The sequence below is a fragment of the Passer montanus genome, unplaced genomic scaffold, assembly GCF_014805655.1.
Source record: "Passer montanus isolate IOZ18808 unplaced genomic scaffold, ASM1480565v1 scaffold53, whole genome shotgun sequence".
Classification (NCBI taxonomy): domain Eukaryota; kingdom Metazoa; phylum Chordata; class Aves; order Passeriformes; family Passeridae; genus Passer; species Passer montanus.
Window position 1 is genome coordinate 2017371 of NW_024370263.1, and position 21310 is coordinate 2038680.

Here is a 21310-nt window from a genome sequence, read left to right on the forward strand (position 1 = left end):
GCTTAAAGGAATAAGGCTGAATTAATTAGTTTCTCTGTTTAGGTAATAATGCCATTAATCATGATGAACCATTTTGCAAGAAGGCTGATACTCGACACTGTGTAATTCCACAGGAATCCCACTGTAGTGCAGCATTATTGATGGGTCATCCTCCGAAGGCGTGAGAGCAATGCCTCCTAATACAGTAAATGGCAAACCACTGATTTTCCTTTAATATTCAGACCACCACAACATCAGTCATGATGAATTCTTCTGGCACCAGGGTGGCTGCAATAAGCAATCCTTCAGGAATGCCAGGGGAGCATAGCATTGATTTAATGCTCACTTTTTAAGTCATACACAGACCAAATGCTTCCAAAGGGTATGGCCCACTTTTGCATTTTTTTTCTGAAGTTTGCAGTAACAACCTCCTCGCTCACATGTACCTGCATTAGGAACATGCAGCTATGGACTCTTAACAAAGGTTAGGGGGGCTCATTTATGCAGATCCATGTCAGAAATGGTGTCAAACAAGATCCCATGTTAGACACTGGCACCAGGAGAATTACAACCCCCCTGAGCCAGCATTATGAATCTTTATGCTGAGTCCAACACACTTTTCACATCCACCATGTGTTCTGTGTTCCTCCAACTTCAGCTGGGAGAGCAGGTGCTGATTTTTAATGCCTATTTTGTTTTAAGCCTCCTTTCATCAGATTAAGGACCCTGCTATTTTATTTCATTTCATTTTTTCATGCTCAGTAATTTAGTCACACGCAGACTTAAACCCAGAAGCTGTACCATGCTGCTGAAGCCCCGTCACTGCGCGCTCCGTCGGCCGCGAGGGGCTCGGGGCACGGCTCCATCCCCCTGCAGACTGCTCAGCCCAGGGAGAGCCTGGGGAAGCAAACGGGAGGTGCAGAGCAGTGCTGGAGGTGATAACCTTCCCGTGGTGGTGCTGGCAGCAGGGTCCCTCCACAGGAGCTGCTGCACACAGGCCGTGCTTCCTTTGCTGTCCTTCTTTGCCCTGGCAGGAGATGCTGGGTCAGCCCCAGGGGTGCAGAGCCCTGGGCTGTGGGGTGGAGATGCTGCAGGGCTGGGGGCACTGCTCTGCTCTCCTCCCCAAACCCCCAAATCCCGACCTCCAAAGCGCGTTCCTTCTGCTGGGAAGGATTCACAGGCAGAAGCAAATGCCTGTCCCAGCACCAGCCCCTTCTGCCAGCTGCCTCCTCCCAGCCGTCAATAAACCATTAGCCTCGAGTCAACAGCGCTGGCTACGACACACAAACACTCAACTGCCTTTTTCATCCAAAATCAATGTTGTATTTATCTTCATTGATCTACAAGGAAACTGAATGTTTAAAATTACAGGGGGTGCAGGGGGGAGGACGGGGAGGGGGGGGAAACAAGAGTTACAGAGCCAAGAAAATAGTAGCGGATGGCTGAATTAACTAGAGAGAAAAAGCCCAGGATATATAAAACATGGACACTGAAAAATAAAATAAGGGAAGGGGGGATGGTACAGCAAGTAAAACATGGCAAAATTTACATATGGATGAAAAGTAAAATTGGAAATAAAAAATAAATCATGCCAAAAAGCAGTTCAAGGCAGAACCACACTGAAACAAACATTTGCTTATGGTCTTCATGTACTATAGATAATATATCAGAATTTCTTTTTTTTTTAATCAACCATTAGACTTTTTTTTTTGCACTCCTAAAATTCTACTTTGTCTTGTATACAGATTCCAATAAGAACACTGCACAATTAGCACAAGGGGTCCACGGAAAATTGTCCTTGCTTGCCAGCGATCCTGCCCACAACACAAAAAAAGAGAAAAAAAAAGGAAAAAAAAATAAGGAAAGGGTCTGCCGCATGGTACTGTGCCAGTTCCATCTGCTTTTGCCAGCTTGAAAAGTAGGAAACCAAAATTCCCTTCCAGGAGCGTGTGTCTTTCTCTTTCCTTGACGAACTGTCCCTTGTGTTTGTACAAAAAAATTCAGTCTCTCTTTTTTTTTTTTTTGTTAAACACAAGCATCCTTCTTCCTGTTCACATGCCATTGCCATTCTGTCTCCAGAGTTGCGAGTTGGTTGTTTTTGGGTTGTTTTTTTTTTAAAATTTTTTTTTTTAAAACCTTCCTCCCCCCAACATCCACTAAGACCTGCCTCCGAGTTCTTGCATAGTTGAAGTATATATGCCGTACTGAGCTTTCTGAGTGTGAATTTCTGACTGTGACAAGAGTATGAGTTGTAACCATGTTAACAAATAACCAGAGTGGTTCTAGAAACCATTTTTATAAAGTCTACCTATGTTAAGAATTTAATATTGGTGTACATTTATATTAACAGAATATTTACAGTTTGTTTTCTTTTTTTTTTTGTTTAAAACAAGAAGTCAAAAAAAATTCCTCTTAAATTTCTGCATAATATAATAAGGCAAAAAACAAACAGTTTTGTACATTATTATTATTATTAATATTTTAATATATATCTGTAACTTCGGTTCCAAAGTACCAAGGTAAGTGATCAATTGGCCTCAGAAGGGAACCTCACAGTGGACTGTAAAACTACAGTATTTCCATAAATAATACTTTTAAGAAACCCTGGGTATTTTTTTCTTAAGGATCTGAGGCCTTTAAAATGCAAATTTAACTAAAAACAAAAGCAAAATTTCTTCTTTTTTTAAGTGAATAAAGAGCACAAAATTAAAAAAAATACAAATCCATTAAAAATGTTTCTCACATTTGGGAAAAAATGTACAAACTTGATATTCTTAACTCATTTTTTTTTTAGCACAGAAACAAAAAACAAAACCAAAAATCAATACCTATATATTAAATTCCCATTCTCAGCAACCTTCTTGTTGGAAAGTCCCCAACCCCGTTATTTATGGAAATGTGCTTAACTTCTACAAATTTTACATTAAAAAAAAAAGTTTACAGCAGTGCATTTTGTAAAAGATTTGTTGTTTTCTTTTTTTTGTTGTTTTTTTTTTCCTGCTTGTGGTTTTTTTTTTCTTTTCGTTGTTTGCTTGTTTGTTTGCTTGCTTGTTTTATGTACAGGTGAGTTTAAAATTCAATGTTGGGGACTATCGTGCCTCTACTTCTTTGGGGTTCCTAGAGGGGGAATAGTCCCTGGACTCTGAGTTTGTGAGTGGAGTAGTCCTGCGAGGGGAGGCAGGTCTGGTGCTGCTGGCTGGTACGAGAGGCGGCGGCGCGCTCAGCGCTGCGGTCGGCGGGTTCCTGTTCAAAATCCCGTTGTGCATGGCAGTGGATGGACTCAGTCTGGGGTAATGCATCCCGCTCAAATGAGGCATGAAGGATGGCACGTGTGCCAGGTGGCTTTCGATGGGGGACGAGTGCAAGTGGTGCATTCTGGCACGCTCAAGTTCTTCCCGTAAGTGCAAGCGCTCACGCTCCTCCACTTGCCGCAACCGCTCCTGCTCTCGGCGGGCTTCCAGAAGGTTCTCGTGGTTGTAGTCGTGTGGTTCCCTGTCTCTGTAGGAACGCTCATGGTCATAAAAGCCAGAGGTGGTAGGAAACCTATGGATAGGATCTGTCCGGAGCTGGAAGTCCATTCGACGGTGCAGGTCTAAGCTCCGGTAGGCATCTCGCAAGGGGTCCCTCATCGGGTCCCAGGAAAATCCGGGATGCGGCAGCCTCTCTCTTCCTGACAAAGGGTTCATGCCTATGAGCGGGGTCATCATCCTGCTGCGGTCCAGGACATTCATGTTGTTCATCTGGTGCACGCTGCCCATGGAGATGGGCATGGAGGCAGCCATCGAGTGAGGCAATGATAATCCATGGAGAGTGGGCGGTGGGGGATGCTCCACTGACCGGGAGTGCTGGGAAGGCTCAGACCCAACCACTAGCACATCGCTGTCTTCCTTCCTCTCCTCCTTGACTTTGATGTCATTCTTAATCTTCTGGAGGTCGCTGGGAAGCTCTGTCTTTCTCTCCATGTCCTTGCTCATTAGATTGGTAAGCTTCAGGCTCTCACTTAGTGCAGGTTTGCTGTATGGGGATACAGACTGGATTACTGGCTTTGTGTTGTCCTCAGAGGGTCTCTTATCATGGCTTGGAGTTTCCTTCACTGGGGAACGGCTCTCTTTGATCTTGTGTTCAGCTATGGGCGGCTCTCTCAGCCGGTCAGGGTGCTCTCGCTCGGGCTCCTTGGACCTCTCCCTGTCCCCGAGGCTGACCTGCCTGATGGGCTCGCTGGAGCTCTGGCTGTTGCTGCGGATGAGATTGCTTATCTGGTGCGTCACGGGGGCGGATGCCGGCGAGGATCTGTTCGAATGTCTGTTTTTATCCATCAGGTCTCTGTAAAAAGACAGAAGGTACATCCTTGGTTATGTGTGAACAAACACACCCCTGATGCTGGGCATGCACGGTGCTGTGCCCAGTTGTACACTTTGAAATTGCTCAGGAAAGGATTTGGAAAGTTCTACAAGCATCAGCTACAGCTGCAATGCTATTGTAAGTGATATGCACAATCTGCCTTTACATGCTTTAAAGACCAAAAAAAGTTAAACGTTCACAAGTGTAAGACTAAACTGGGGATGTGGCTGGTAATATTCACCCTAAGACCATTTCACTGAGAAATACAGGGAAAAAAGAATTCTAGACAGCTTATTTTTCTTTAAAAAAAGCTTATTCATGTTCATGTGTACATCTTGCTGCCAGACAACATTCTTAGCTGTAAAACTTGGGTTCCTTTCCTAAAACATGGATCCAGACACACAAAACAGAAAACTACAGAAATGTATGCAGGTCCTTCCAAAGTCAGCCTCATTGACTGGAAGCAACCATAGGGCGAAGCTGATTTTCCTATGGAACTGCAAGACTTTTGTTGTTGGCAGTTCTTGCAGGTAAGCCAGATGCTTCAGGAGAAACATCCTTGAATCAGCCACAAAACTGAGTAACTGAGCTGTGTTTCAAGAGGACCTGCTGTGATAAACAAGGGGTCTGATGACAACATCCATGGTTTAGAAAGAAAGGCACAAAGGTTTACATTTCCAATTGCACCTCTGCCTCTGAGCAAGCCAATTAGTCACAGTTAATCCCACCTTTTTAACAGGGGAATAAATAATGCTCACCTTCTAAAAGCACTTTGCTCTGAATGAGAGACACTTTAAATGCAAAATATGATCGTGTGATTGAGAGAACAGCATTATGCAGCTGAGAGGCTCACTTTGCCTAAGTTTTATGTTGTATTTGTTTTTGAGAGCTGTAAGACCTGAGTGATGAAAGCTGGAGATGTTTTGGGGAGCTGTGTAAGTATTTGTCCCTTATGATTACATTTGCTAACCCAGCTTTCTTCCTCTGTGGTATTCCTGATTGCTGGTCAAGGATGTGGTTTATTAAAAACATGGCCAAACAGGGATGCTGGGGACAGCTTAAGCTAAATTAATAGAAGTGTAATAGAGCTGTTAACCCCTGTGTGAACACTCCTGAGAGTAAAGTAACCTTGGTCTGCAAATGAATTCCATTAGAGCCAAGAAGGGATACCGTTCCTACCTGAATGAAATCTGTGCAAGGATTTTAGACAATTTAACATGTAAAGCAAGAAGATTTTCAGCCTATTGCTTCCACGTAATCTTGTTCACAGGTACTGCTTGAAGATCTCATTAAAAGCACTCCAGCAAACTATGAACCCCTATCACTAGTCAAGCATGCACATCTAAGACTTGCAGGCTGTTATTGCCTACAAAGAAGTAGCCTGTTGGAGACAACTGGGCTCTGAAATATAAAGGGCTTCACATCTTCAAAATCATATAACTGGAAGCTAATGAAGTAACTATAGCCCAGGTGATACAGGCCTGTCATCCTTAATAAGGATTTGCCCACAATGCAATTTTTTAAAATCAGTTTTGCTAATGGATTCATGCACACTGCTCCAGATACAGCCATTTGCATTGTTATCTCATTAATGTCCAGCTAACATTTGAACTCATCAGCATATCTGTACCTTAATGAGAACTATGACTGTCTCCAAAGGACCCACCACAATTTCAGAACACACAGCAATCCTAAAGCAGCTGCACTGAAAACAACCGAGTTTTCAGTACACTGAAAACACAGCAACACATTCAATTCCTCAGCCTGGTGTGATTTTGTTAATTGACTAGTAGGGACTGGCTTACTGTATTTCCACAGAAGACAAATCCCAAAAGGCAAAGAGGAATGCTTTTGGTGTCGCTGGTACTTGTGCTTATCTGAGCAAAATGCCTATCAGCTACTTTAAGGATCAGCAACATTTTAGGGAAAACACAAAAAATACAGAGGAAAAGCAGCCCTGGGAGGGAGAGCCCAGAAGCCCACAGTGCTCACCTCTCTTTGTCTCTGTCGTCCTTGCTCAGAGAAAGATCCCTCTTCTCGGGCTCCCGCTCTCTGTCCCTGTCGTGGTTTGTCACCGAGGAGCTCCGCTCTGAATCCGAGGGCTTGGGCCACTGGGGAGGGGTTGGGAAGGACGGCGGGGTCCGGTGCAGTCTGTTCCATGGCTCGTGGGGGTTATTGAAATTCTGCAGGTTTGGGCCATCTTTGTGAGTAAAAATGTTGTTGTGAGCTAGAATAATGGCAGGGGGAGGAAGAGTTAGAAATAATTCAAAGCCAATCGTTATACAGACATTTTTCACAATATCTGTCACAACCAGAACTGTCCTTTTAAGGCTTTTTAATGGTGAGGAGGAGCTACTAGTTAGAGTGGAGACAGATAATTCCAACACTGGGTGTAAGATCCACCAGCTCTTTAAAGGCTGTTGTTGGAGGAAGCTTTATACATTTCAGTAACTCAGAGACTACTGAAAATGCCCAGCTTCTCTTCTCCCCCCACCCCAGGCAAGGGCTCCAGCACAAAAGCAGTATTTTTCCTCAGCTCCTCTCTCTGGAAGAAACTTTAATTTGTGGGTAGTTACAAGCAATCAGCTGCCTGCAGCTGAGGCTTCAGGGATGTTTTTTTGTTGAAGAACCCAGACTATTTGGTGGCATGTATGTGTGTGTATAAACACAGAGCTTGGCTGTAGGCTTTTCAGAACAGTCACTCGATTTTCCTCCATCCATCTTCAGCTGATTCCTGTTGCACCATGAGATGCACAAGCATGCTCTCTTATGTGTGGCTCTCAAGCATGTTTTGCCTACAGGTAACATGTTTTTGAGGTAGAATTATTTTATACAGGTAATTTAAACTTCAGCCAACGGTTACAGAGGATGTCTACACGAATTAGAAGAAGTATCAATAGCTGCTCCACTGTGCATCTTCGCTGGTGAAGGATGTTACTTTAGGTGCCCACAGGGTCCCAGAGCTCAGTGGGGATTTGCAGCTCCAGTGCCTCTCTGAGCACATAAGGTACCAACCCTCAGCAGTGAGGAGGCACAGAGCACAGCTACTGATCTCTGTGACATGCAGAAAAGCTCCCACCGCAGAGACCTGGAAATCTTAGGTGCAGTGTTTTCAGATAGGAGAATGGAGGTTAGGAATTAAACTTCTTTAAAAACTACCACCAGCTGCTGTAAATATTAGCATGTGGCTTTTCTGGAAGGGATGTTTGTCTGCAGTAACCCAGCCAGTACTTACTCAGAGCATGACTGCCTAATCCTCCAAAGGCATTGCTGCCTAAGTTCCCAAGGCCGCTGAAGGTGCTTGACCTGCTAAATGGATCTGGAAAGGCAAACAGGGATTTAGCAGGCATTTAGCCAAGAATGTTGGAGAATGAAACGCACCCCTCCCCTTCTTAACGGTTTGAATCCAAGTAGGATTAGGCCAGACTTTAAGCTGATCCTTCTCATTGCAAGGTTCTTTGCACAGAAAATTCCCATCATGTTAAAATGGAGAAGGGATTCATTCAGTGCTCACTCTGCAAACAGGTGCTGTAATAAACTTTTGTATGTGCGTCAGAAGTGAGTTAGAAATTAAGGTCTAATAGCTGAAATTAGGGAGGCTGCTGAGCTATAACTCTCTTTCCTTATCAGTATTAATAGTAGAAACATTGCAATTGCCTTGAAAGAAGAATCTCAGCAGGCCCCTAGGCCAGCATTGAGGAGATGACTGTCTTGTTTCTGCACTTTTTTCCCAGTAAAGGCACCCACCACCAGAAGAGGTTCCTCTCTGAGAGCACACAGCCTGTCTCAGAGACAGCTATGGATTAAATCCTACCAGTGTACCTGTTTTCTTTCCTACTGGTCATCTCTAAACAACTCCTCCTGCCCAGTGGCTTTTTGACTGTCCCCTTCAAGCCCTTAACTTGCCATGTTACAGGAGGTAATGCTGCTCTCCACTTCCTCACAGATATTTAAAATATCAAGGCAAATGGCACAAACAGCTTGTATTTTAAAGCAAACAGCTATTTGCTTATTTACTTATTTAAAACAGTTCTTGCCCTTCCTCTTTGATCTTGTGGCTGAGTGACTCGGTAGAGATAGTTAATTTTGACAGAATGTTCAGGAATTGATGTAAATCTGGGTATTTGCGAGAGAAAAAAGTCTACTAGGTCATGTGGCATGCCACATTTACTGATTGGATGAATGTTACTAAAACATTAATCAACAGAGCTTGAACTTTAATTGGCAATGAGCTGCTTGTGAGCTTCTAAAATGAGGAAATTTGACAAAATCAGGCTCTACTTACTGCCAATTAGGAAACTGAAAGTCTGGCAAAATGTGCAGAACATCTACTTGCCAGGAACTGTTCCCTGAACTCTTTTAAAGAACCTAGTCAAGACCTTTCATAGGTGGAAAATGGTACAGGAGGAGCCCATTTTAAGCTGAAGCTTGTCAGGTATCTTTGCATAAATTTCCCCCATTTCTTCAGGCACATTCAGGAGCACAGCACTCTACAGATCACATTTTGGCTCCGGTGCAGTGTCCCAGCAGTGACAGATGTGACAGCTCTGCACTGTCCCCTCCTTTGGGGGACAGTGAGGGTATGTGCTAGGAGCTGGCAGGGATGAGAAGCTGGCCAGCTTTGGGATCCTCAGGCAGTTTAAGCCTTTCCCTCCCCTAGTGCCACAGTGCAGGACCACACTGAGAGCCAGGAAGGGGCAGAGGTACAGAGGTGAAGGCAGGGCTACTTACACTTACCTGCCAAGTGGTTTGTAGGCAGGAAACTGCTGTGGTGAGGGGAGGGACCAAAAGGGGTGGTGGCTGGATGCGTCGCACCTGTGAGAACAAGGTCCCTTTTTAGTTCAGGGCCAAGTGACTCCTTGTATACACAGAGCTCCTGGCCACCACATTCAAGAGCTGGATGCAAAGGCCACATTTAAACAACAAAGGCAGGAGAAGACCCCAAAGCTTGGTTGAGTGAGCAACATGGATCTCCCTGAGAGCCCTACCAAGGAGTCTAACAGGGCACTGGAGGCAGGAGGAGACCTTGCACAGAGCTGCTGCTCACCTGGAGTAACAGGGAAGCCAAGCTCTTTGTCTGACAGTTTCAGTCATTACTCCATGTTTACATGAAAAAGGGTCAGCCCAGGTTATGGGCCCAGCCAGAAGGTGCTCAGAAGTGACTGATTAGTCTATATGAAACACCAGTTAATGACAGGCACACAGGGAACATCCATCATGCTTCTCCCATGAGAGCTCCAGCTACGCTTTCACATCTGTCTCTGCATCCACAGGCTCCCCCCTGATATTTTTTCCCTTTCCTAGACACTGCTCATTGCCATGGTGCCACACTTCTTGTGGGAAAGAACACCACTGCTGAGCATGCTGGATTACATGAGGCTGAGGAGATGGGAAGGAAGGGGTGAAACAAGCAAGTCTGCCCTGTATTTCAAGGTAGACGAGGCTCATGCAGAAAACTCTGCTCTGCTTTCAGAGCAGAAAAGGAGAGATTTTCTTCCTTTGCAGGCAGGCATATGTGAATCTGAACAGGCTCACAACCTCAGTGTGAAAAGCACTGGTGTCACCTGTCAGAGGGGTACTTGATCAGCCCCTGACCTGGCCTTCCTTGGAGACAGAGCCCAACCCCTGATGGCTGCTGTGAAACACACTCATGTGTCCAGAACATGAGCAAACTGTGAAACCTGAGAGGGAGACAGAGCTCTGTTTCCCTCACCAGCTTGGGCACCTCAAACCTAAGCAGCCAGAAAATGAGCTGAAGAAACTTAAGAGAGACCACAGGAAGGAGGCCCATCTAGCACCTCTCTATAAACATTCTGACTGCTCCAGTGCTTCAAGACGGATGGAGACTGTCATCTTTCTAATCCTTTAAGATTTCAGAAGGTGTATAATGGATGGGAGATTTCTTCAAAGGAGACGGCTTACAAACTCCACTACATGGGCTGATAATAAAAAATCCTCTGGAGAAAGCCAGGAGCAGCATTGCAGGCTGTCAGGCAGTTATTAAATAGACCGTCTGCCAGGCAGCCAGCATCCCTCCTGGAGACAGGTGGCCCTAAGATAACTTATGTCTCCCCCAGTAACCAGGCAATGCAGCAGAACCAATGATTCACACCAACTGCACACGTGCTCAGTAAGGTGAAAAGAATGCCTCAGATATTCCAGAGTAAAAGCTTTATTCCTCCACGTATTCCAGCTGCAGTGTTTGCTCACACTGACAGCACTCTTTACCTGGATTTACTGTGTGATGGCTCTTGTGATTAATATACTCACAGACAAGTTGTTGTTTCTCTCTACTGAAAGTTTTTTATTAGTTTGCCTTTTTTAATGTTTCTATTCCATACTATTTTCCCTCTTGCTTTTACGAATGAAAAGCAAGCCATGCTTGCATCTTTTAAGGGAAAAAAACTCCAGATATCAACTGGACTGGTGCTTTTCTGTCTGTTAGGGTAATTCTGTCTGGAACAGCCTACAGTAGCAAAACCAGATATGAAACAAGATTCTTGTAATGACAACACAGGACAGTGATAAGGAAACATCTGCCACAGGAAAACAGCCAGGGGTTTGTAAATAAGCAGTGCTTATGCATCCAGGTAGATGCAATGAGTATCTTGACCTTGTACTGTCAAAACACCTTTATAGAGACCAAATTCAGGGTAGCACCCTACAGTGTAGAGCTGGTGCCAGCACTGACTGGGAGAAGTGACATGTGGGAGAAGTGTGCTTTTGATGTTTAAGAATTTCCATCCACAGACACAGCAGAAAGACAAACTGAAGCACTGGTGGAGTTCCTGAAGGCTATTTATCATCTGCATTTGAAATTCAATTCTCACAGAAATTTCAGCTCATTGTCATCTGTTGCTTTTCTGTCATATTTGGGACTGAGTTCAAACCTAAAGTCATTAATTTCCACAGGGTTGAACCAAGGCTGAATATGACCATGTCTGCACTGAGTTAAAGTGATTGTGCAATATTGCATCATAAAACCAGACTAACATTAGGGAAGAAAATGGCATTATTTTCCAATTAATTACATATATAAAGAGCTAGGTTACATCTCGTCAATTGATGCAGCTCATTCAGAATGCAGACTTTGGCATCTCAAACACAGAAAATTTGAAGAAGTTGAGAAGAAGTTAAGTTTGAGAATAAAAACAACATTTAGCATTTGGTAGACAGATGTCCACATGAATCCACACTGGCATCCTAGACCAGAATGGGAGAGCTGCAGTCTCCCATGGTCAGAGCCATCCAGAACAACACAGTGAAGGTTACTGTCCTTTGGTAATTGTGTAATTGTAATTACTTCTCCAACAGATTGGAAAACAATCGATCAGTGTAAACTGTATTTAATTCTTTGGAGCTCTTTGTAAATTCAATATATCATTTTGAGCCCTGGACTTTGCTTAACTTTGTAACACATAGAGGAATTTTCTATTTAAAAAAACAAACACTTGACAAATACACCTTCTGTGATATTTTGAATGCTGTTATTGAAGTTTTCCTTTCAAAAAAACCCCTTGTTTTCAGAAAACAAACAGAAACTTGGTGAGTGGAGGAGCTGAGAAGAATAACATGGCAAACATAAAAGCAAGAAAGAGACCGGGGCCACTTCCAATCCTGTGCAATGGAAACACTTTCAAGTGTTTTGCCCAAATTGGTTTAAAAAAATCACTCTATAGCCTACTAATCAGGCACATAAGAACCAGCTGCACACACAGGACTGTGGGCCAACTGCTGCAGCTCAGTGATGTGCAGAGGATCCTGCACTGGAGGTGGTGGCAGAGCCCTGGTCACAGTAGAGTCTCTGCACCCCTTGAACCAACCTTGCTTCTATTTTTGAGGCACATGTAGCTGTAAAGTCATGCATGACATACACTGACTTTTTGTTTGTTTTGTTTTGTTTTTAATCAACAAGGAATGATCTTCCCTTACCTGTGGTAGAAAACAGAGGCCTGGCAAGATCTTGTGGATAATGGAAGCCTGGAAACACTCCAGGGGCGGGAGGTCTGCTGAACAGGTCAAGTTTACCACCTATCTCTAGCTTGTGCGGATCCAGCTGCATTTGCTGTCAAAAGATATAAAACCAATCTCATTACACACTTCCTTTTTAATGGGAAAACAAGAGAGGGAGTTAAGGCTCATTCCCCCTTAGCCCTGGCAGGGAGCGTTAGCCAGAGCGACAGCAGCGTCCCCACTCACGTGGCCGTGCCCTGCCAGGCTCTGCAGGGCCACCCCACCTTGCAGCCCCTCAGCTGCCTGCCCCATGCCAGGCTGAGCTCTGCAGGGAGCACTCAGGCCCTGCAGCACAGGCTGCAGCAGGAACAGGACACACCGAGTGCCCGGCACCCCGGGAGCAGCCGGTGCTCTCAGCCTGACAAAAATACTCTGCAGGGACAAAGCTGCCAGCAGGAGCCTCGAGAGCTGGGTGATGAGCTCCTCTGCTCTGCCTCTCCAGTTTGAGAGAGATGTGCCCATACTGTGCCCTTCCTGCAGCCAGGACAGCTCAGTGTGCAGGCAAGGGGCAAAGGATGAAGGAAGCTATGAGGCTCCTCCAGAGACCGTTTTTATCCTTGCCCTGTAAGAGTGAGCAACGGCCAGAACTGCACCTTAGTCATAGAAGCCTATGAATAGCTTAAAGATTATGTATTTGCTAAAAAAAAATATGGACATACACCCCTTCCAGAGGCATCTACTCAAGCAGAGAATAGCCTGCATTAATGGGACAAAAAAACTACTCTAGGAGCTGTGAAAAAATAAAATCTACACAAGTCCCTTTATCAGCTATTCCACCTGCCATGGGGAGTCTAAAGCCTGCAGCAGCACCCCAGGGTACCTACATCCTGTTACCTCTCGAGTGCTAAACCCCCTCCCCCTCTGCCCACCATCACAGCAGCACAGGAAGCCCCACAACCTCTAACACCGATGTTATCAATCCACTCTGCTGCTCTCTGCTCTGTAATGTTCTTCATTGCATTGGCCATTTCATTACCTCCTCCACAGGAGGTACTAATGCAGAAGGGAAGCGACATTAAATGTGCATGCTTTGTAAAAAAAAAAGATTGACTTGGGGAAATTACTCTGCCCCTCACTTTCTTCCCCTCTTTCTGGCTGTACACCCTTCCACCCAGCTCCTTTGCCCTCAGATAAACTTTACAGTTGCTACAATAAATGTTAAAGGAGTGTAAGTATTAGTTAATCAATACAGGCAAGCTTGAGAATCACCACAGTAACTGCTTCCTGCCCATTACTCACTCAAATACAATCTGTAAGCTAAAAGACTTGGCTTTGTTCCAGAAACCATCTGAATTACCTTTATCTTTTGCTGGTGATGGTAGATCTGCCAGGCGATCTGTACATGAACCGCACACCACTTCCCGGGTTTCTGCAGTGGAAAGCACAAGAATTTAGATTAATTTATACGTTAGCAATCTACATCAGATAGAACATTTCATTTCCCTTACTGTCAACCAGGCAGCTAAGCAATGAGAAAGGCTGATTACTGAAACGGCACAATGGGTGATCAACATTTTCTGCTGTACTGCAGCAGATGATGTTTAAATTAAGAAGGAAACAGGAAGAATGTGGGATATCTTCCCCATCTCATGGACATCTGAGATCCTGCCTTGTTCTTTCCTACTTGCACTCCCCCCTTCCCAAACTGAAATGAATGGCAGCAAAGAACAGTATGCCATGCTTAAGAAAAGCAACTAATGGTTGAGAGTTCTGTTTCTGAAAAGAGCCCTGTTCATTCACCCCTGCTGCACTGCAGGCTAAGTCATGCGTGGTTATTATGGCTACTGGCTTTAGGGGAGGGAAAGGGTAGGGACAAACAATCCCCAGGATGAGCAGTGCCACAGCTGAACAAGTCCCTATTTTCAGCTGAGCCATGGTACTCACTGTTCCACTGTTTATGTGGAACATCAGCACATTGACCTAAGCCACCACGAATCTGTTCACTGGTGAATGTCTGCCCATGCTCACAGTCATTTATTTCTGTGACCCTCATTTCATACTGTGAACTATTAATGCACATAAATGGATGCAAAACAAGCCTGGGATTCAACCTAAATGTTATTAATCAGAAGTGGCAGAGAGCTAACTGACATTTTGCTTGAAGTAAAGGATGAGCATGAGATTTTCAATTGGACATGTGGAATTGCAAAAGCACATGCACAATATTCCAAGTGTCTGTGTATAAATATGTATATAAAATCCCCCACAAACCTTACTTACTCTTACTGGAGGCCTATAAGGGTCTGACACCTATGGAAAAAGCAGAAATAAAACAATCAGTCTTTCTAAAACTAGCCAATATACAGAAAGGTGGGGAAGTTCCTTCCTCTGAACAAGTGAAAGCATCTGGAAAGCAATGTTCCAGAGAAGTCCCCTGTGACATGGGAAACCTAAAAGGCTTAAAGAAGGCTTAAAACTTCTCTTTCATTCCTTGAACCAAACTCAGCAGAATTTTATGATAAACAAAGCAGCTTCATGCCAGCAACTGAACAGTGCCAGTGCTTTTCTGAACCTTGTAATTATTCTGAAATGGAGCGCATTAAAGTACTCTCCAAGCAATACCTAGAGGAAAGACATTGAAGGGGTTTCCTGCCCCATTTTCCTCAGACTTCTGAAAGAAGCCAATACATCCCTTTGAATTCATGACTGGTGGAGATTGCTGTCTAACCAGAAAAAGACAACTTCTCTCCTCACTGCATTTTCCTGGTCTAGAAGGCCAATTTGCTCACCAGCCTACTCTCAATTTTTTACCAGCAATCACTGTGTCTACTGTACACCCAGATAAGCTGAAAAGAAGTTTATATATTGTTGCCTACCCCTGGAGTCTTCTGCAGCAGCGTATGGTGGACTGTGCCTGGTCTACCTGCTACATCAATAGGGTTTGAAGTCTGAAAGACAAGAAGAGAGCGTGAATAATACTGCATCACACCAGTGGTACATTTAACATCTCTATCTGATGTTAACAGCATTAATTAGTCCATGTTTGCACTGCGCTTTGAACACGCATATTGCTACATTAGTGCTAAATGTTATCTCTTACTGACAGCCAACAGCATTTAACCACCATGTCATTTATTATTATTGAGCAGCAATAACAGTATTCCAGTAGCACCTCTAAGCCCTGCTGAGATCACACCCCCTTGTGCTGTGCATGTGCATGGGAAGAGACAGCCCCTGCCCCCTGAGCTTATTCTTTAGACAAAACAGGCAGGAGGTAGGAGAGAGGACAAGAGAGGTGGCCTGACTCCCTCCATTTTCCGGGCAGCAGACAGGAACAGAATAACCTGAGCATCCCAGTCCCATATTCCACACACTGGACCACGGCCCCTCTCTGACTAGGGCCAGGTAACACAATGCCTGAACCAGCAACAGCCCATCTATCTGCTTCGACAAGGCAAAAATGAGAAACCTTAGAAGGTGCTTGTGGGTCTTTTATAGCTTTGCATTGTTTACCCCATCGTTTTCCAGCAAGAATTAAACACCTCATTGAACGAATCCCTGCTGCTCCTCCTCCAGATCCCACCTGTTGTCCTGTCCTAATGATCCCCAAGAACTCGTTCATCTCCTCACTCGGGCACTCATCCATCTCCCACTCCCACAGCAACTGCACCTGGTGCCTCTGCACAGCTGAGTGCAGAGGGGTTAAACCTCATTTCCCAAGAGATCATTTCACTCATGTTTTAGGTCGAATTATAGCAGATTTCAAACAGTACAAGGCATGAGTATAATCCTGGGTGTAGGAGGGAAGGTAGGTTTTAGTTTGTCTAAGGCTATGTAACTTCCAGACTCATTAAAAAGTGAATTCTCGTGTGTGTGTAGGTAAGTCAATGCACTCCCCAGGCAGATGGGAGCTCTCAGGCTTCTCTGACAGCTGAGGTAGATATAAGGTGGCAAATAAGTTACAGCTTTCATACAGGCAAGAGCTTAAAGATCACAACATGTTAATAGTATGGTGTCATCCTGTCCCTCTGTCCCCTGGAGAAAGACATGAATGCTTCCTCCAGCAAAGTAAACTGAATACTTCTGACCTTTTCAAGTTCTTAGCTTGTGAGAAATGGCCTTCGGGAAACTCACTGAGAAATTTACCGTCAGCCTGGATTTATGTGCAGTGGACTCACACGCACAGCTGTAGGCAAATGACATGGGAAGGGGAAAAACAAAACCAAGATCTCTGCTTTGGAAAGCAAGAAGTGCAGGAGTCAGAGTGCTAAAGCCAAATCATCAAGTCTGTAGTGATTATGCAGGCTTTAGTCACACAGCTTGGGAGGGAGAGACCACGGCAGAGCGAGGCAGTAACGATGACTGGAGTGGCTTTGCCTAGAGTTCAGCCCTGCCTCCTCTGGGAAACTGGAAAGTAATGTGCCAAAGCAGCAGATACATATTTCAACCTATCCCTCTCTTTTTCAGACGTTAGATTGTATGTAAATACTGCACTGTGCAAAGATCAAATGATGTCAGTGATTAACCACAGCACTAGAGTGTGACCCTGCACTGCTTAAACTCAAGCTAGCAAATGTTGGATGTATCTAAAATGAACTAAAAGGTAGTTATAACAGCACTAGGAACTGCTCAAAAAAAACTAAAGGGTCTGTGCTCACTTTTTTCCTCTCACTATGTAACTGCTCCTTGGCCTAAAGGTATTTTACAGAGAAAATGGAAAGCAGAAGAATGTGCCATTGGTGTAGCAGCAGCTCCTCATGAGCAGGAAGGAGCTTTATGGCAAAACAGCCCTGGCTGCACGTGAGCAAAATTTGTCCAATTCCACCTTATTCCTGCAGCTCCTTTTCTTGCAAAATCAAGTTCACAGCCTGGCTACTCAGGGTCTGCAGGGACTCCCTCACCCCTTGCTAGAGTAACAACAATTAACACTGGCAGACAAACTCCACCAAGGGATGGCCATGTTCTGTCCCTCTTGTTCCCTCTGCTTCCATGAACTGCTCCTTCTCTAGGCCTGCAGCCACCACATACAAAACTGCCTCTGAACAAAGCCATTTTAGAGACTTTGCTATTTGTAATGTATTCCTAAACCAAAATAATGTCAAGGATTCGATGGGCACTGAGGAAATCCTCTGGCTTCCATGAAGAGCATTAAGTTAAGGGGGAAGGTTACAAAAGGCCTTATTTGCAGTTGCTAATTACTGACTTCCACTGACACCAGTGAGACTGCTGAGGGAAGCACATCCCTCAGACCTGCCTGGTGTGGATATGGAAATCACCTTCCAATTGCAAACAGGAATGGCCTGACTATGGTGCTGCTCCTTTCATGCCTTCTTACACAGTAGCAGAGTTCTATGGAAATGCAGTTCAAGCTAAGAAATCTCTAAAATCACAGCATATGAGGAAGCTGAACATGTCACCTTACAAATGAAGTACGTGCTCCATTTTCAAACAAATGCTATATAGACACAATCCATTATTTCTTGTTTGGAGAGATTTAACAGTTTTGGTACATTTAAAAATAGTTAATAAAAAGTACACCTCTGGGAGGGGAAAAAAAAGCAGTGCACACCACAGAATTTGCCAAAAAATGGGGGTTATGATGTCAACATTTCCAAATGCCAATCAGTGCTAGTTGTAATGACATGTCACAGCTGCAGTGCACCTTTCAAACACATTATCTCAAAGAAGCTTGCAGGCATTAATCAACCCTTATAAAACCCACTGCAAGATAACTTTATAGATGAGGAAGCTGAGGAACAGAAGGTTTAAGCAACTTGCCCAAGGTCAGACAGTATTGGAGCTGGGAATAAAAATTCAGCTCCTTCAAATTGCTCTACCCATTTCCAGCAGTCTCTCCCTATTGTTCCCACACTTGTGCAGTCAAATTCTCATTGTTTTTTCTGGGAATAAACACAGTTTATCTTTTGCAATCTCAGACCATTAGATTTATAAAATGATTTGGGACTCATCGGTCTATTATGAGCTGTAAATATTTCAATCAAAATAATGCACTTCACTGTATGCTTCTCCTCCAGTTTCAGCAGACCTCCCAAGTGAACCACTACATCCTTTCCAAGGAAGGATCTGCAGTGCCAAGAGAAAATTTCTGCTGAAGTGTTGGCTGCTTTGTGCAGAGGATGCTCACAGCTCTGCGGGGGGATCCTTTCCAACCCTGTGCTGCACTTCTGCTATTCAAATCATGTGCTGCAAAATCACCAGAGACAAGACTCTGAACACAGTTTCTCTCCCAGCAAAAGAACAAAGCCTTCAGAAGAAGAAGTTTGTACCTTCGGTTGAAATGCTCCCTGAAGTGACCCAAAGGGACCTGAATGTGGAAGCATGGGTGGCATTCCAGGCATTGCTGGAGGATAGGTTGGAAAGAACTACAAAAGAAAAAGAGATGCTTATGTCACAGGATGACTTGAACAATAATGGAGGTAGGTGCCAAGCCTGGCACATACAAAAATAGTACTGTGCTGAACAAGTGCCACAGTGAAAGTACATGATAAATTTGCTTTCAAAATTTTTAAGAGCAAAGCCAAAACTTGAAAAATGCACTCATCTGATAAATTTTTTAGATAGTGCTGAATGAGTGTGCCTTTAAAAATTGTGGACTATTGCAGGAAGCACAGAGCATAATTTGGGGTTTATGTTCACTTTCCATTAACTTTGCATTTTTCTGCTGTTGCAAACAAATCGATCCTGTTTTGAAATGTGACCTGCTTTAATTTTTAAAGCAAAAGGAACCACAAGATGCTGCACTGCACTCTAACCACAGGCAACATGCACACCACCTTGTAGTTATGTAGGCTGGGTGAAATTTTGCTTAGGCCTCTCCTGAGCACACACAGCAGTTTTACAAGTCCCAAAACATGTAGTTTTTTGTGCTTTGGAGCAGTGGGGAGCACCAGGAAGAAACCACCAGTCTGACTTACTCCTGTGACCTGAGCAAAACCTTGTGAAAGAGCCATGCACTCCGGGCTGCTGCACTGGGAGAAGCACCAGCTGCAAAAGTACTGCAGTGACCACTGACTGAGCAATTCCTGCGCATTCCCTGCCATCCCAGGCACAGCCATACAGAGCCGCAGCAGCAAAAATGCAGGAGACAGAGAATTTAAAAAAAATAAAATTAAAAAAAATAAAAAGAGCCCAAAGAAAACTTGGTACCTTAAAAACATAAAAAAATCAAGACGGAAAAAGAGCTTTAGAAATGAATGGATCAAAACACTACTCATCAATTGAAAACAAGCAAAAGAAGAGCAAGCAGAACCATTAACAAAGAAACCGAGGAGGAAGGTGAGCACTCACGTTGGAATGTCGAAAGTAAGGGTTGTCTAATTTGGGAGCGTACTTGTCAAACTGGAAAGAAAAGAGAAAAAAAAAAGGAAACAGGTGAGTTTGGTTTTGGCAGGAGCAGACACATCAGGATTTCAACACAGACAAATAATCATGGCCCATGTGTAAGCGTTTAACAGAGCAGAACTGACTGGTTATTCCATACTTGCTCACTGGGGACATGACTGATTTCCCCAGGGTAACAGAGAGGAGCCCCCAGGCCACGCTGGGCACTGCCAAGGCTCACTGCAGAACCTGTCTCAGGCACTGCATGACCAGGCTCCTGCCCTGGGAAGAGAGCAGTCCTGATACTGCAGCTCAGTGAAACACAGGGAAGTTCAGCTCCAGGTCCACAACTGGGATCTGCCCCTGGATTGCTGAACTAGATCACAGACTAGCAGGTCAGCAACATTTTCCATAAGACCCCAACATCTATTGTGGGGCAGCCAATTCCAATTCCCAGTTTCCTGGGTTCTTGTAAACACCAAAATTCTTTGGAAAAGGGCTGAATTAATTTAGATACACAAATCTTGATATATTTGCCCTCCCCTGTAAAAGGGAGAGGTCCCCAGAAAAAAGGTGACTGTAAACTTTTTCCTATTCCAGCATGGGGCTTTAACACCTCCATGTGTGTAGTCTGTGCCCTGTTTGTCCTGTACCATCTTGGAAGAAAACCCAAAGCACACACACATTGCATTTCTGAACAGTATGTACATTCTGCTGGGGAGGAGGGAATGGGAAGGAAGGCAGGGAAGGGAGCTGCAGGACCTCAGGAAAAGCTGCTTATTTGGCAAGTCAGCTGCTGTTTCACACTCCTCTGTGTGCAGGAGAGTAGATTTGTAATTTCATTAATTACAGTTATTACTGGAGCCATGTCCCCTCCAGTGTAAATACCGTAAATTACCAAACACATGCAGCTGTAATTTCAACACTCTTCTCTGGTGTTAGGATTAGCAGACCTGATCTAGTGGAATATAAGATGTGAGTGAAATATAACAAAAGAGCCTTGCAAGTTGTTTTTGGTCTGAAGGCTGTCATCAATGGGCACGGGTGGGAGGAGAGGGAGCTGTTCACAAGCTTGGGTATCACAGTTCTTAAATAACACAGGAGACTTCTGAGAAAAGATTCAGGATTGTTTTACACAGACCAAGCAAAGAAGGGACGGTGTTTACACACAAGTACACTGAGCAAACACCTGGGGCTGGATTTTGGGTGGATGATATTGCTTTTAATTGTCTTGCTGCTAAGCAGATTACAACCCAATAATGCCATTGAGCAGCCAGCAGTGGGAAAGAAAAGTGGAAAACATTATGCTCCTTGAGTCCTTGGTAGTTCTTCCCAAAGGCTGCTTTTGCTAGCCTTAAACAGGGTTGTTTCTGCATTTTGGACACAGTGTGAAACTGAGAGGGGGAAAAAAAGCTCAATCTTGTGCTTTCAATCTCACAAAGTAATTTCCAGAAATGGGGAGAGAGTGCATTTTAAAGTACTGACAAAATCCATTTGTAGCAGATCCCTAACAATTTTGTAACAGCTGCAGCAAAGTCCCATTGTGCTACAAGCAAATTCAATGACCAAATGCTTATTACACGGCCAGGAGGATCTCTCCCAGCAGAACCAGCCACACACAAATTAGTGCTTGTTGATGTAATCAAGTAATAAAATGCCTAAATCAATACAGATCAGGCATTAGGAGGAAGAGGGA

The 21310-nt window shown here is 44.2% G+C and overlaps 1 protein-coding gene across 21 annotated transcripts in view; it reads right to left on the minus strand.

Moving 5' to 3' along the window:
* Positions 1-1279: 1279 nt before the first annotated feature.
* Positions 1280-21310, minus strand: part of FBRSL1 (fibrosin like 1) — a 501797-nt gene continuing 481766 nt past the window's right edge. For 9 of the 21 annotated variants that reach the window (XM_039724311.1, XM_039724307.1, XM_039724313.1 and 6 more), the window contains 10 exons: positions 19582-19632; positions 18561-18656; positions 15150-15221; positions 14545-14583; positions 13631-13702; positions 12253-12385; positions 9058-9135; positions 7556-7639; positions 6313-6547; positions 1280-4302 (listed from right to left, as the gene is read on the minus strand). In XM_039724311.1, coding sequence (XP_039580245.1) covers positions 3069-4302; positions 6313-6547; positions 7556-7639; positions 9058-9135; positions 12253-12385; positions 13631-13702; positions 14545-14583; positions 15150-15221; positions 18561-18656; positions 19582-19632 — 2094 coding nt within the window. In that variant the 3' untranslated portion in view covers positions 1280-3068. The remainder of the gene's footprint in view (positions 4303-6312; positions 6548-7555; positions 7640-9057; positions 9136-12252; positions 12386-13630; positions 13703-14544; positions 14584-15149; positions 15222-18560; positions 18657-19581; positions 19633-21310) is intronic. The other 12 variants (XM_039724310.1, XM_039724308.1, XM_039724327.1 and 9 more) reach the window with 6 other exon arrangements.